Below are 16,889 nucleotides of genomic sequence, written 5' to 3' on the forward strand. Positions count from 1 at the left end.
GTATAACTTTTAATAAGATTGACTTTAAACAGTAAAACTCAGAGAATCTGTATACAAAGAGCTTGAAGATTTTAAATACATGGGTTTATTATTAACACCGTAGCAAATATATCAAAGAGACACGCCCCATGAAAAGTGTTTCAAAGAAACAGAATCTGCTCTGAGAAAGGTCTGTACCCAGTAAGTAAGCCTGAAAAAGCTTGTTTGCTTGGTGATGCTGACAGATAAGCCTGGCAAACCTCCGTGTGATTGAAGAAGGTAGTTTGAAACGCAGCTTAGTCCAGGCAAGCTACTGATCTCTGGCTGTGCTGGACGAACTTCGACACAATGGTGTTGGCCTTTTGGAAGGTCTTTCTGATCTTAAACTGTCTTGCAGGTAAGGAAAGGATCACCAAACCACCAAAGATAATTGGGAATGGAGTTTTCTTTTAAAATGAAATGGCAAATTTTTACATAAAATGTTCCCTTCCGGTACTGGAAAGGAATTGTGATTAGTATGCTGAGTAAAATAATTTTCAGACATCTTGCTTAGCAAATATGCACCATGCCAATGTTTGCAGAGGTTGGGGGAGCCTTTAAATAAAATTGTTTTATGTAGCTTCTTAATTAAAAAAAAATTTACAAACATCACAGTAGCTTTTTTGTTGCTGTTGTTGTTTGGAGGTTGAATAGAGGAATTTACTCAGAAGCTCAAGTTTGTGCTAAGGATACTTTTTTCTCTGTTTGACTTAAATATTTCCTTTAAGCTCCCTGTGATAGATTTGCTTTGCTACAGCAGGCAGAGCCTGGCTGGGAGTGCCTGCCATGCTTTACTATCTAATATTTCTTAGAGACTTGTACTTTTTCAAGCCTAAGACTATTTTGGAATATATGTGTGATTTATCATTGTGTACAGTATGGGTGTTTTTAGAGATTTGAGCAAAACAAAATCATTTTTAGAGTCAAAATTCTGATGCTGGTTAGACCCACAAGAGATCACTAATTTAGAAAAAACCCTTGGCTAGTTTTTTTTTTTAAATATCAGAGACATTTTGAATCTGTTCTTATGATAAATTAGGTCCATGGTAGATACAATAATGCTGTTTCTCAAAAAAAATTGATATTTTAAGCCATCGGTAATATTAAGCAGTCATTAGAATGATGTTTACTAAGTATATTTAATGACATAAGAAAACACTCAGGATAAAATTTTATGTGAAGAAGCAGGATACACACACATCTAGAATAAATTATTAGAAGGTTATATATCAAACTGCTCATAGTTATTACCTCTGGGTGATGAAATCATAGGTTATTTTTATTTTATTCCCCAGCTTTTCCATATTTTCCAGGATTTCTACAAAAAATATTATACTATTTTTATAATCAGAAAAAAAGTGTTACTTTTAAAAACTATATGGTTTTTAGTAATAGTTCTGTAAATGTTCCTTGCTAAATGCTTAAATAAACATGTTCTATGGAGTCACCAGAAGGCAATACTGTATTTATCCAGGGATCTAACCAGGACTTAGAGCTAGAAAAAGCTGCCTTTCTCAATTTCCATCCTGGTGAGAACAGATGTTACTATTCTCCCCTTTCCCCAGGAATATTCATTTTAAACCTTAACTTTAAACAGTGAAAGTCTTTGTTTACTTTAAAGAGCTTCCAGTCATTAGCTAATAGGTTGCCCCTGGGCCTCCAGCACCAGCTTTAAAATCACACCTGTAGTCAACACCTATTTCCCTATGTGAGGCCTTCGTCTGGCACTAGTTTTGGAACGGTTGCAAGGGTAATTTTTACTGTAACTAACACATATATAATTTTCACTGATTATAAATGTAATGTGTGGTCATTGTAGAAAGGTTGGAAAATATGGAAACATAAATAATAAAAATCGCCAACAATCTTATCACAAATTTGGATGACTTTTTTTGCTCCTTTTAAAGTATATATATTACATTACAAAATTGGATTTTTACCTTGTATGCAATTTTTTATTTTTTAAAAAATTACCTAGATGGTATCAGGATGTTATTTGATTGTAACTTTTAGAACAAGGCCCAATCAGAGTGACCAATAAATATTTCAGAGCCTTTTTTCTTATATTACTGTAAAACTGGTTGTGTTGGCAGATCATATGTATTGTGTATCTATACATATACAATCTAGCTGGCCCAAAGCAAAATATGGTAATGTCAGTCTAGCAGATGGAATAGGAGTATGATATAATGTATTGCTGTTTGTCATGTTACATATATATGGAAGTAAGAGAAAGATTTCAGTAATATTATCTGGCATTAGTAGTGTTCATAAGTTGATCCAGATATGGCTGTGAAGCAACTGGTAATGTTTCCATTGATATGTAAATTGATGCACTACCTGAACTTGTTTCCTGTTCAGGAAGAATGTCACATTTTGGTATCAAACATGGTGCCAGGTACATAATTGGCACAAAGGAAATGTTTATTGAAAGACTGAATTACCTTCTTAAATCCTGCAATTTGAAACATGGATGGACCTTAAGGTCATTATGCTAAGTGAAATAGGTCAGACGACAATACTGTATAATCACATTTATAAGTGTAATCTAAAAACCCCAAATTTATAGAAATGGAGATTAGAATGGATAAAACAGTCAAAGGATACAAACTTCCAGTTATAAGATGAATAAGTAGTTCTGGAAATGTGATGTACAGCAAGCACAATGAGTATAGTTAACAACACTGTATTATATACTTGAAAGTTACTAAGAGAATAGACCTTAAGTGTTTTCAACACAAAAAAAGAAATGATAATTATGTAATTTGATGGAAGTGTTAATTAATCTATGGTGATAATCATTTTGCAATATATATATATGTGTATCAAATCAACACTTTGTATACTTAAAACTTATACAATGTTATATGCCAATACTGTGTCAATAAAGCTGGAAAAATGAAAGTATGAATTATTTTCCCAAATTCCAAACATCTAGAAATAATTTTCACATAAAAATTTAAAATCAATTTTCTGTACAACCAAGCAAGACAGATTTTATTTTAATCGAAATCTTTCTGATGACTCCTTGGGAAGTCATAGGTTAAATTCCACTTCAGAAAAATAATTTTAACCAAAGAAGTCTTTTGTAAAAAGTTCATGCATATCATATTAGTGCTTTTACTATACATTAGTCACCTATTAGAAATATATTTTAATGTTTCCATTTTCTGGAGGAATGTGCTATGTATTTTAAAACAGCAATATATTTGAACTTCAATTTCATAGTCAGATCCAAAAGTGAGTGATCTTTTGGTTATATTATTTTCTAACTGAAAAATGATACAATTATACATGAAATTCCTGGAAATTAAATCACGTCAAATGCATCAGGTTAAATGTGGATATTTGGGGGGTATTTTCATTGCAATATAATCCATCTATTAGCAAAGTGCCTACCACATTGTAGGTGTTAAATAAAGAATGAACAATCATTATCAAAACATGAAGTGTTTAAAGTCTTTTTAGAGTGTTGATTAATCTAAGAGCATATCCTTTGGATTATTTTCCTTTAATTATATGCACTGATTTTCAAACACATACGTATTTTTGTTTGTTTGTGTGTGTGTGTGTTTGTTTTAATTCAGTCAGGTCATGAGTGAAATTGCAATCTTGAGTTTTGTTTAAATCAGGTACTAATTTTTATTTTGCTATTTATTCAGTTTTGTTAATGTAGAGATTTTTCTGCCTTTTTCAGCTTTTAAACAATGTCTCAACTTAGAGAAAATTAATTCAAAAGAAGGAGACTATTCCCCCGCCCCGACACTCATAGAATCACCTTCGGTTTAAGACTAAATTTACACTATTCATCATCCACACGTGGCTATCTAAATTTAGATAAATTCATATTAAACAAAAATAGAAATTCAGTTCCTCAATCACACTAAGCCACATTTCAGGTGCTCTATAACTCCATGTGGGTAATGACTACTGAATTGGACAATACAGAGATAGAACATAACCACCATCATAGAAAGTTCTATTGCATAGTCCTGGGATAGAGGATAATCTCAGAGATTTAAGTAATGTGCACTAATTGAATTATGTAACATTTTTTAAAAGTTCATCTGAAAATATATAGCTCTTAGCTCTGAAGTATATTGTCACTATATTAAACTTGAACAATTTCTGAAAACCATCTTTTCCTCAGAATTTAAGAATTGATTTTTGTCCTGAGTATTGGGAATTTGAGCAGTAGGATGGTCTAGAGATATTGCCTCACCAATTGCTACCTACTTACAGGACAATGTGTATTATTCTTAAAAATATATTGTCTCACAGTAGATTTATAGGTTCCCATCCTTATTCAAAGTGATATTGTTGAGCTTTTACAGATCTCAAATTATTTATATAATTATGTCTTCTATTTAAGATGTTGAAAGTGTTTAAATCAGATTTATAGTTTTCAAATTCTTGATTTTCATTTGCCTCCATTCTGGTCTGTGCTATAAATGGCTATTTACTGCCTTGACATGGCAGGCATATATTGTTTCTGTGTTATTCATTACTGTTTCCTCAGTGTTAGCACTATTTGTGGCACAAGATAGGTGCTCAACAAATATTTTTTGATAGGCACCAGGGTCTCTTCTATTGCTTGGCTTGTGTGAGAACTGTGTTTCCTCTGTTTTCAAGCATTTTGTTGAAAGCAGCCTTTAAAAGGTTTCTGTTTGTTTGTTTGTTTGTTTTTCAGCCTTACATGGCAATAAGTTACCCCTATTAGCCAATTTCATAACAGATATTGTGACCCAAACTAGAGGACAAAAATGATGGCCAAATAATACCTTTAAAATCTCTATTTTTAGGGGAAAGTTTTTGGGAAATTAATAGCCACTAAAACCCCATTCTTTTATTTTGGACACTTTGAAGATATCTGGAAGTCATCATTTAGGAATAGCCATAAAAGTAAATGTGATTAACTTCCAGAAGAAGTGAAATAGGCTATTTGAGGGCAAAAGAGAGCCACTTAACCTTCTCCAATGAAATTTCCATCAGAAAGGGTAGTGGCTTTCTGCAGGCCAATTTCATTTTGGAGGAAGCATGGGAACCAGGAAAACATGGAGAAGGGAACATTGGGAAGAGGGAACTGCATGGAGTTAGAAGGTGTTGCATTGGTGCGTGCCTTAAAGTGCTTCTTTCAATTCGTCAAGACACTGCTTGCCATGTAAACAGCCAACTCCGGCAGAGAAGCAGCTGGATTGAGTGGCCTAGCTGTGACAGAGAGCACAGCTGTTGAATCCAGGAAACCAGGGGTAATCAGTAGTACAATGGTTTGCTTTTTCCTTAAGTTTTCAAAAATGTTTGTCAGTTCCCTATGTTCCTTTTGCCTGACTACTGTCATTAAGGAAAACAAAATTAAAGAAGTCTTTGGGTGTGCAAAATTTGGAAGGGAACCAGGAATTTCTTTCTGTACTATTTCCTCTGATCTTCCCACAATCTCTATCTTCATCCCACTCCTACCCTTTATCTGCAACCCTACAGCTAGGGGTCTCGCTCCAGTCCCCCTGCAGCATAGAGAGCATCTCTTAAACTTGACCTTTTCTTCTAATGACAGTCTTGTGTTTCATCTCGGAGAACTTCTATACTCTCTGACTGCAATGGATAATAACCAATTGTTTAGAAGAGCCAATGCCTCTATAGTATTACCCAATGTATTGTCCCAATGTAACAGCTCTTTGGAAAGTACTTATATAGTACTGAGAATTTCAAGTACAGCGGTAGGCTGGATTTTTGGATTGGGAGCTCTTTGGTGTTCATATAAATCATATAGGCAGTTCACCCATTTGTAAGGCCAGCAGTTCTCAGGCTTTGTGGACTCAGGCCCCTTTTGCACTCAAAATTTGAGGGATATTTCTTGTCTGGAAAAGATGGTGTAGACCTGTTTCTCTTTGCTTCTCCCTGATGAGAACAAATATAAACCCTCCCTGGAAATACTGCAAGAGACAACCAAAGGAGAACTCTGAAAGATGATAAAGAAAAAGAAGACTTGGGATTCTAGTAACAACGGACAGACAAAGTGTCTTATGTCTTTTCACCCAACAGAAGTGAACCTAGTGCTGGCATTTCCTGATCCTAACCTAGCAATAGAGGGCAGCCTACAGGGAGACTCGTTTTTTCCCTGATGAAATGGGAGTCCCTCTGGCAGATAAGCCCAACACCACTAATAAGAAAGAATCATCAGGAGTCCCATCAACAATAATAGACAACGAAAACATTCTCCTGCCCCATTGGGCCTGAGACACCCTACTTTCATGTAGAAATACTAAGGTGTGGGTGGATGGAACAGATAAGAGAGATAAAACCACAGAAGCACCTGGTTCTGGAAAGTTTTTTTTTTTGTCTCTGCAAGTCTAAGACTCTTGTCTCTCCCACTAAGAGTGTCCCACCATACCAAACCCCCTACTGAGAAACAGCTCGACCCTGACTTGGGGAAACACTTCCACCCACTCAGGCAGTAGAATCAGGGACAAATGGATACCCTACTGACACCAGTTAAACCAGCAGACCATAACGACACCACAAAGACTCTGAAAATTAAACTAGTATTAGAGAGTGACATCAGAAACATGGCTGAGTGAAAGACATCCTTGGATCGCTCCCTTTGATACAACAATAAGCTGAATATCTAAAACTCAACAAAAACCACCCAAACTGCGCACCAGCACATCTGAGCATGGGATCTGATCATAAGAGCTACAACAGGTCAGAACCCTAGGTGTTGGGTGATGGACTGGGAGAAACAAAGAAGCTGCCTTTTGCAGCCGCTGGAGCTCCCAGTAGGAGGAGGGGGAGGGGAGAAGATGTGGCAACTTCCCTGAACACCCTGGGAGGATTGCGAGCTCCACACAGCCAGCGGCAGTGCCCAGTCATCAGGGCAGAAGGCAGAGAAACGGGGCCAGGAGAAAAGCGGGAACGGTAGAGAAACAACAGTTGATGTTTGCCAGCTGTGGTTGCAAAACCAAGGCTGAGCCACAGTCTGCACCCACAACCCAGAGGACTTCTTCCTGCATGCCGTCTGAGATAGAATGCCAGGGGGATCTGTGCAAATGTTACCGAAACTGTGGCTAATACTGACAAGGACTGAAACTAAAGGTAGTGAGCATGATTTAAAATCTATAAGAAAACAAAAAAACAGACAATATTAAGACTTTATATAAAGCAGAGATCCAAGAGACTTAGACACCACCTACTGGAAACTCAAAGAAAAACACCTACTTTGCAACAGGCTAGGGACCATTACATAATAAATCTTTCTAGAAAAAAAATCAGAATACACTGCCATTAATGCCTAGGCGGAGAAAGACCATTAAACACCATGAAAACCAATGTGACAAAGCATCTCAGAAAGGAAGAGAAAAATCTTCAGAAAATAAGCTTACAGATACAGAAATATGCAACTTAAATGACAGAGAATTCAGGATGGTATTCTGAAAAAACTCAATGAGATCTGAAACGATTCACATCAACAATTTCAAGAAATGAAAAAAACAACTAGATGAGCAGAGCGAGTTCTTTAGCAAGGAGAATGAAATCCTCAAAAGGAACTGAATAGAACTTCTGGAGATGAAGAATACACTGCAAGAGTTGAAAAATGAAAAAAATAAACTTGGGAAATAGTGTTGACCAAATGAAGGAAAGGATTGGTGATATCAAAGACAGAAATCTAGAAATAAATCAGAAGGAAGAAGAGAGAAACCAAAGAATGAAAAATAATAAAAGAGAAATACAAAAATTAGCTGATACCACCAGGACAGGAAACAAGAATAATGGGCATTACTGAAAGCGAGGAAAAGGAGCAGGGACTAGAAAGCATTTTCAAATAGTTGACAAGAATTTCCAAAATGTAAGGAATGAGCTGGAGCTTTGAATTCAAGAAATCAATAGAATACCCAATTATTTCAACCAAAAAAGACTTTACCAGACATATTGTATTAAAACCGTAAAAAGTTCAACAACAAAAACAGAATTCTTAGGGCAGCCAGGGAAAAGAAGACAGTAACCTATAAAGGAAAATCCATTAGATTATCATCGAACTTCTTAGCACAAAATTTATAAGCCAGAAAGGAGTGGAGACAAATATTCAAACTATTAAATAAAAGGAACTACCAGCCTAGAATAATGTATACAGCTAATCTCTCCTTTAGATATGAAGGAGAAATTAAGACCTTTCCAGACATACAAAAATTGAGGGAATTCTCCACTACGAGGCCTGCAATACAGGAAATAATGAAAGGGGTCAGCTCACCTAAAACAAAATGGTATGCAAAAAAAAAACATAATTAGGAGTAAGGTCACTAGCAGGCTGACAGAAGCAGAGGAGTGCAGCAACCCTTATTAAAAACAGGGCATTATAAGCTTAAAAATAAGAAGAGATTTGCTATAGCAAGTTAGTAAGGAACGTTCAGCATACGTAGGGACAAATTGAGACAACAATGACTGAAAAGGGGAGGATTCAAAGATCCAGATTCACAAAGGGAAATGTAGATAAGGCACACAGAGAAGAAAAGGAATGACTGTATATAAAACTATACATGTTTTTAATGGTAACCACACACCAAAAATTCAGAATGGAAGTATATAACATAAAACAAGGACCAGAGGGAAACCCAACAAAAGCCAACCAAAATAAAGAAAACAAACAGAAGGACAAGGAAGCAATGGAAACACCGAGCTACCAGAAAGCAAAAGATAAAATGGCTATAAGAAAAGCTCATATTTCAATAATCACTCTAAATGTAAACGGACTGAACTCACCAATAAAAAGTCACAGAGTTGAAGAATGGATCAAAAAAGAAACCCAACTATATGTTGCCTCCAGGAGACACACGTCAGTAGCAGTACTAATATCGGACAAAATAGACTTCAAAATCAAAAAGGTAAAGAAAGATATTGAGGGACACTTCAAAATGATAAAAAGTATACAGAAAAGCAACAAACATTTGCACATTAACCTTATATTCTGAAACCTTGCTATAATTACTCATTAGTTCCAGAAGTTTTTTTTATTGATTCTTCTGGATTTTCTACATAGTCAATCATGTTATCTGTCATTTTCTTCACAATTTGTATATCTTTTTATTTCTTTTTTGTGTCTAACTGCATTAGTAAAGACTTCTAGTATGAGCTCAAAAATGAGTGATGTGAGGGGCATCCTCTTCCTGATCTTAGTAGGAAAGCTTCTAGTTTTTTTTTTCATCATTAAGTATGATACTAGTTGTAGGTTTTTTATAGATGTTTTATCAAGTTGAGGAAGTTTCCCTCTATTGCTAGTTTGCTGAGTGTTTTTAACATAAATGAGCATTGGATGCTGTCAAATAATTTTTCTGCATATATTTTATATGATCGTGTGATTTTTTCTTTAGCCTGTTGCTGTGATGGATTACATTAGTTGATTTGTGTTGAACCAGCCTTGCATAACTGTGACACATCTCACTTGGTTATGGTATAGAATACTTTTTATACAATGTTGGATTTGTTTTGCTAATAATTTGTTGATGATTTTTTTCATCTATGTTAATGATAGATATTTGATTTCTTTTATTGGAATGCTTTTGTCTGGTTTTAGTATTAGGGTTATGTTTCCATCATAGAATGAGTTAAGAAGTATTCCCTCCATTCTATCTTCTGAAAGAAATTGTAAATAATTGGTACAATTTCTCCCTTAAATATTTGGAAGAATTCACCAGTGAACCCACCAGTCAAGTACCTAGGCCGGGTGCTTTCTACTTTGGAAGATTATTAATTTTTGATTCAATTTTGTAAATACATATAGACTAGATATCTAGATATAGGCCTTTTCAGATTGTCTACTTATCTTTGTGTGAGTTTTGGCAGATAGTGTCTTTCAAGGAGTTGGTCCATTTCATCTAGATTATTGAATTTGTGAGCATAGAATTGTTTATTGTATTTCTTTATTATTCTTTTAATGTCTATATAATCTGTAGTAAAATGTCTTCTTCATTTCTGATATTAGTAATTTGTGCCCTTTGTATTTGTTTCTTAGCCTGGTGAGAATCTTATTAATTTTATTGACCTCTTCAATAAAATTGGCCTCATTACTTTTATTTATTTATTTCCTGTTTTCAATTTTATTGATTCCTGACCTAGATTTCATTATTTCATTTCTTCTTCTGATTACTTTGGATTTAATCTGCCCTTTTTTTCTAGTTTCTTAAGGTTTAAGCTTAGATTATTTATTTTAGTTCTTTCTTCTTTTCTAATATATGTGCTCAACGGTGTGAATTTTTCTGTAAGCACTGCTTTTGTTGCATACACAAATTTTGATAATTTGAGTTTTCATTTTCATTTAGTTCAAAATGTTTTTAAATTTCTCTTGAGTTTCTCCTTGAAACGTGTTGTTTAGAGGTATGTTATTTAATCTCCATGTATTTTAGAACTTTCCAGTAGTCTTTTTGTTACTGATTTCTACTTTAATTCCATTGTGATCTGACAAGAGACATGGTATCAATTCTATTCTTTTATATTTATTAAGGTTTGTTTTTAAATTTGTTATGACCCAGAACTTGGTCCATCTTGGTGAGTATTCATAGTTTTTTAAAGTGCATCTCTTTGTATAGAACACTCCACTCAATAACAGCAGAATGCACTTTTTTCCCAAGCACAAACAAAACATTTGCCAAGATAGACCATGTGCTTGTCAAAAAAAAGACCTCAACATATTTAAAAGAATTTAAATCATACAGAGTCAAAATAAATGAGTAAGACTGCATCAAACTTAAAAGTTTCTGTTCAGCAAAAGAAACCATCCCCAAGGTAAAGAGAAAAATATCTATATGGAAAAATATATTTGCAAACAATGCCTCTGATAAGGGCCTAATATCCAAAATATACAAAGAACTCATATGACTCAATAACAACAACAAAACAATCCAATCAAAAAATGGGCAGACAACATGAATAGACATTTCTCCATAGAGGGCATACAAATGACCAACAAATGAGAGGATGCTCAACATTGCTAGCTATTAGGGAAATGACAATCCAAACCACAATGAGATATCATCTTACATCTGTTAGAATAGCTGTTATCAACAGGACAAGTAATAACAAATGCCGGAGGGGATGCAGAGAAATAGGAACACTCATACACTGCGGGTGGGATTGTAAATTGGTACAGGCACTATGGAAAACAGTAAAGAAGTTCCTCAAAAAACTAAGAATTGATCTACCATATGATTCAGCAACCCCCCTACTGGGTATTTACCCCAGAGACTTGAAAACCCATATCTGAAAAGATATTCACACATCAATGTTTATAGCAGCATTATTCATGATGGCCAGAATATGGAAGCAACCACAGTGTCCTATTATAGATGATTGGATAAGGAAGATGTGGTACAGATATAAAATGGAATATTACTCAGCTATAAGAAGAGATGAAATACTGCCATTTCTGACAACGTGGATTGACCTTGACATAATCATGCTAAGTGAAATAAGCCAGACAGAAAAAAGTTGAAAATCACGTGATATCACTTATATGTGGGATATAAACCTAAAATCAACAAATGAACAGGACGAATAAACAGAGACTCATGGTCATAGACAATAGACTAGTGGTTAGCAGAAGGGAAGGGGAAGGGGGGAAAGGGGAGGTAGATAGCGTAAAAGGAGTCAAATATGTGATGACAGAAAGAAATCAAACTATGGGAGGTGAACATACAATGTAAATATATATGCTTTACTGTTAAAATGCACAGGAAAAAGATACCATTTTGTTAACCAATGTCACCATAAAAAGTAATTAATTAATTAAAAATAAAAAAATAAATTACATGTAAAAAAATAAATAAATCCTACAGAGTCTTTTCTCTAAGCACAATGAAAATCAAGAACAGAAAGGCAATAAGAAAGTCTCTAAACACTTGAAAATTATACAACACGATTGTAAATAATCTATAGATCAAAGGTTAAGTCTCAAAGGAAATTTAAAAAATATGCAAAGAATTGAATGGAAATGAAAATATATAGAAACATGTAACATGCAGCTAAAGAAGTGCTGGAAGAGAATATTATAATACTAAATGCTTACATTTGAAATGAGTAAAAGTTTCAAGTCGATGATTATCGTTTCTACATCAAGGATCTAGAATAAAAACAAAATAATTCCAAAGCATGCAGAAGAAATAAAACAACAGTGAGCTGACATCAATGGAATTGAAACAGGAAAACTGTATAAAAAATTAAATGAAATAAAAATCTGATTCTTTGGCGAACCTTTAGCAAGACTGGTAAAAATAAAAAGCTACAAGACACGAAAGATCAATATCAGAAGTGAAATATCACTATAGATCAGTATAGTAAGATATCACTATAAATTCTGCTGTCATTAAAAATATAATAAGGGAATATTAGATTCACATGTAGATTTAAGAAATAAGACAAAGATCTCATGTACATTTTGCACAGCCCAACTCCCCATGGTAATATATCACAATCAGGACACTGACATTGATACAATACACCAATCTTCTTATTTCTCCAGTTTTACTTGTACTTGTACTCGTGTGTATGTGTATGCATTTATTTCTATACAATTTTCAATTAAAAATTATCGAGGACCTCAAAGAATTTTTGCTACGTGGGTTATTTTTATCTACGTTTACTCTTTTAGAAAGTAAAACAAAACAAAACAAAAATACATAAACGCCATTAGCCACCAGAACAATGACATGTAGCTTTTAGAACATTCCTTGCACACTCATGAAAGAATGAGAGTTAAAAAGAAAAATAATATCTTAGTATTATTATTAATATAATTTTGATCTCTTAGGCTAAAAAAAGGGTCTTAGGGATAGGGCAACAAAATCATTCTCTTTTTTGAAGGGGGGAGGGTTTTCTGGTTTAAGCACTAAAGTCCTAGCAAAACCAACATGATTTGCCAGAGACTCACTCAGTTTTAAAATGAAAGTCCCATATTCAAGCAACCGCCTCAGTTTGGGGCAAACTGGATTGATTGTTCTCCATACTCATGGACATTTGTGAGTTCCCAGACAACACTTTGAGAACCTCTATGTAAGGCCATCCAGAAGAAATTCCTAGTTCAGTGCTATTATCTCACCATTACAGGATTTTAGTGTCTTCACATGGTAATTTATTAAAAACTTCCCTACTCCATGCCAATTGCTTGCTCAGGTTTCCTGTATGGTTCATTTTACCTTCTCTTTACCTTGGATTCTTCAAATAAGATGTCTTTGAAAGTGCTTTGTAATGAAAAAGTATCATCAGAATGTGAATGTGTTCCATTGTCTTTTTGGTGATTATCTTTTCAGGTCAAGCTAGCGCAGTGCAAGTGACCATCCCAAACAGTGTTATAAATGTGACTACTGGATCTAATGCCACTCTTATCTGCACCTACACCAGCACTGTGGCCTCCCGAGACAAGCTTTCCATCCAGTGGTCATTCTCCCATGAGAAGGAGTCACAGCCAATTACCGTAAGAACATTCTTCCTAAGCTATTCCCCTTTGATAGTTCTGAAATAAACTGTTGGGAGTCAGTGTGACTTGGCCTTTGTCCTGTTTTCATATTCAGTTATAGCTTGTTATCTCAATTTTGTGTAAGTCAATGTCAAGTAATCATGTATACTAGAATAGACAGGAATGGTCCTTATTGTAGGTAAAATGAGCAGTAGTTCTTAAAGGGTTTCCCACACCAAAAAGAATCTCCCTACCTCTTATTTCTTGAAGACTCCAGTTCGAATGTATGTGCTAACTGATCTGATGATCTCTGTCAATATCTGGAATCTACTTGTCAAATGAAGTAGCTCATTGTGCAGGACTGAGTCTTGGTACAATGAGAATCTCAAGATGGGTGGAGAAAGGCCAAAGTAGTAATGAACTTTGGGTAATTAAAGATAGCAGGAGGCTAGAGGATAGGGGATAGGAAAGGTAGGCCAGGGTCTAGGGGATGAAGTTGCCAGAGGAGGGTGGGTGAAAGTCAAAGGAGGAGAATGATTCTAACTGCAAGCCGCCTAGTCCCGGGTTTTCTCCATCTGAGCTTAATGGTAACTGAATCTTTAAATTAGCCCAAGGGTTAATATTGTATACTCAAAGTGTGTGTGTGTGTGTGTGTGTGTGCACGCGCGCACATGCATAAGTGTGCAAGGACATATGCCAACACGTATCCCTTGAGGGAAAAGGTCCATAGCTTTCATTAGATTTACAAAAGGATGTATGATCCAAAACAAAGAATTCTGAGAAGAGACAAATAAGTGTGGTTTGGAATGGCTGGATGTAGTTAAGTCAGGCCTTGAAGGGAGGGAAAGGTTTTGGTTAGTAGAAAGTTAGAGAGCGAGTCGAGTGGGCTGGAGGAGGCCCAAGGGCAGAGGTGAAGAAGAAGAAGGACATTAACTTGGACAAGTCACATTTTGGCCAGTGATACTTCATTCATCACTGGCCTTTTGGAAGTGTTGAGTCCTTTCTTCAGCAGAGTTCCTTGAACACTTGTTTAACAGGCAACACTATTCAAGAGATTTCAGCAATGCTACACTCTAATTAAAGTTTAACAATTTAGCTTAGTACTGGTTACCTTAGACGAGTATCTGAATCACTCTCTGCCTCTTCAAAATATGATAGAACAGTAATACTTTTCTACTTGTCTCATGGGGAATCATCTTACATAATGCATATGAAAATACTTGAAAAATAATATAAAGCCCTGTGAGTTTCACCCCTTGTAAACACTGTTATCATTATCATTATTATCAACAGCAGCAAGAGTAAGTCCATCACTTTCCATTGCCCAAAATGTCCTGACCCAAGACCTCACATGTTGAAATCAACTAAGAAATCATTTCTTTCCTTTGTAGGCTGCTCTCTTGGGTTGTGGATAATAATAATCACAAGATGTTTCTTCCTTTTAAAATTTACACTCCTAACTAAATTTTTCAATATATTCTTTATTTGGAGTCGTAAAGTTTTCCTCATTTTTCCAATAAAAGCTGAATATAGAAAAGCCTTGCCAATCTATTTTGAAAATTTTTAATGTTTGGTCCTCAAATCAAGATGTCCTCAACTACCTGAAGGTCAGGTCAGGCCAGTCTGAATTCGAAAGCACAAAATCTTCTTTATGCCTCCTCTGACACTAGAATTTACAAGTCCACCTCTTCTGGAACTGTTGGGCTGGTGAAGAGCTAGGAGATGCAAGGTCAAAGGAGATTTTGACCAGCAACAAATTTTTCACTAGACCTAGATATGCAGAGGAAGAAGGTATAGTAATTGATCTGACTGTGGCTTGAGCTCAGGACATCCCTTAGAGGCCCCTTAAAAAAAGGAATTAACAAATAAGTACTTATTGAGTAGCTTATTTACTTGTCGTTTGCCCCATTCTTCAAAATTTCTAGTACAGGCAGGGCAAGTAATTTAAGATATCTACTCTTTTGAGATGTCCAAATCAAAGGAAGTCTTCTGCATTGAGCCATTGGATCTGTAAGAACATGTCCGTTGTGTCATAAAACATTCTAGATGCTTCTCCAAGTGCATGAGACCTATGCTATGCCTGTGCTGTGGCAGCATGAAAGACAGGGTAGAGTAGGGCCAGCTCCTGGCTTGGAGACAGTGAAAACCACCTCCAAAAAGGCAACCTTTCTTTTCCTCCTCTTTTCCCATCTTGCTTCAGCTTATCCCAACAAGATCGCCATTGTAACTATGCTTAGGTCTTTACTTCTAGAGAACTGGAGTCCTTCCTCATCTTCCCCATACCCTGCAGGCATGTGCTTCTCTCTGCTTTTCCAGATGAGGAGTTTTGAAACCTTAGTGGAGACCTCCTGATGGATGTCAGTCTACTCCTTGCCCTGCTACTTGCTGGCTAGATGACCTTAGAAAACACCTTTCAGAGGTTCCGTTTTCCCATCTGTAAAATGGAGCTACTTAGCTACATCACAGGCTTACTGTGAAGATTAAATGATATGATGCTTGTGAAGCACTAGGAAACCTTCCACATAGTAACCATTCAATAAGTGTGTGTTATTATTATCAACAACACTACTAACAAAATCGTGATTTTGCAAAATCCTTATACCATCTATACCTTTGGGTCGTGGGCACTAGGGAACCCAGCCCAACAAGATACACTTAGTATAGCTGAACAGCTGGGACAGGTCTCTTGGAGGGAATCCTGGCCCATAATTGGCTTCCAATTCTACTGCCTACCAGGTCCTTTCTCTTCCTGCTCTTTATCCTTGAACAGAAAGCCTGCTCAACAAAGAGGTTTCAGATATCTTTGGTTGAGATGTTATTTTTCAAAATGAGATTTGGCTTCTATTTCAAATTTGTTTCTTCTTTGAGCACTTTCATGCATTCAGAATTCTGTAGAACATGTGGTATAATAATCTAGGAATGGCTGGTGGGATATTTGGGGGATGGTAAAAAGATTCTGCTGTGCTATTAGACTGATCACTGAGTAATTCAGTTCAACTCCTGGTTTGATGTAACAGTATACCATGTAGCATTCGGCTCTCAGATCCACCCATTTCTGCTCAAACACAGCACAGCTCGTGCCTCAATACTGAGGGTATGGAGGAAAAGGCAGTCAGTCAGTGTCTAAAAATGGTGATTGCAAGAGACGCTCGGGGAAGATGTAGCTGGACCTCTCAGGTAAGAACATCTATTGGTGTACCATTGGATCCCTTCATTGTTTGGAGTTTCTAGGGCAATGGCACCAGCTTTGGGAGTGGGAGGGGAGGGTCTGAGTTTGGTAACAATCCAGATCAGCACAAACCTCTGGCAATAGTCTTGAATTTGCCTTCTCATGCGTCTGTCTAGAATTCTCTTCAGCCTCCTCCAAAAGGCTCAGGACCCTATTGTCTCGAACAGGGCAATGGCCAACTCTTGCTGTAGGCTGATCTTCTCCTTC

The 16,889-nt window shown here is 36.0% G+C and overlaps 1 protein-coding gene across 2 annotated transcripts in view; it reads left to right on the forward strand.

Moving 5' to 3' along the window:
- The first annotated feature begins 267 nt into the window (after window positions 1-267).
- Window positions 268-16,889, forward strand: part of VSIG1 (V-set and immunoglobulin domain containing 1) — a 32,187-nt gene continuing 15,565 nt past the window's right edge. The window contains exons 1-3 of one of the 2 annotated variants that reach the window (XM_016127597.2): window positions 268-376; window positions 13,308-13,471; window positions 16,523-16,630. In XM_016127597.2, coding sequence (XP_015983083.2) covers window positions 328-376; window positions 13,308-13,471; window positions 16,523-16,630 — 321 coding nt within the window. In that variant the 5' untranslated portion in view covers window positions 268-327. The remainder of the gene's footprint in view (window positions 377-13,307; window positions 13,472-16,522; window positions 16,631-16,889) is intronic. The other variant, XM_016127598.2, reaches the window with a different exon arrangement.

The sequence above is a fragment of the Rousettus aegyptiacus genome, unplaced genomic scaffold (genome assembly GCF_014176215.1).
Source record: "Rousettus aegyptiacus isolate mRouAeg1 unplaced genomic scaffold, mRouAeg1.p scaffold_m13_p_9, whole genome shotgun sequence".
In the NCBI taxonomy this organism is placed as follows: domain Eukaryota; kingdom Metazoa; phylum Chordata; class Mammalia; order Chiroptera; family Pteropodidae; genus Rousettus; species Rousettus aegyptiacus.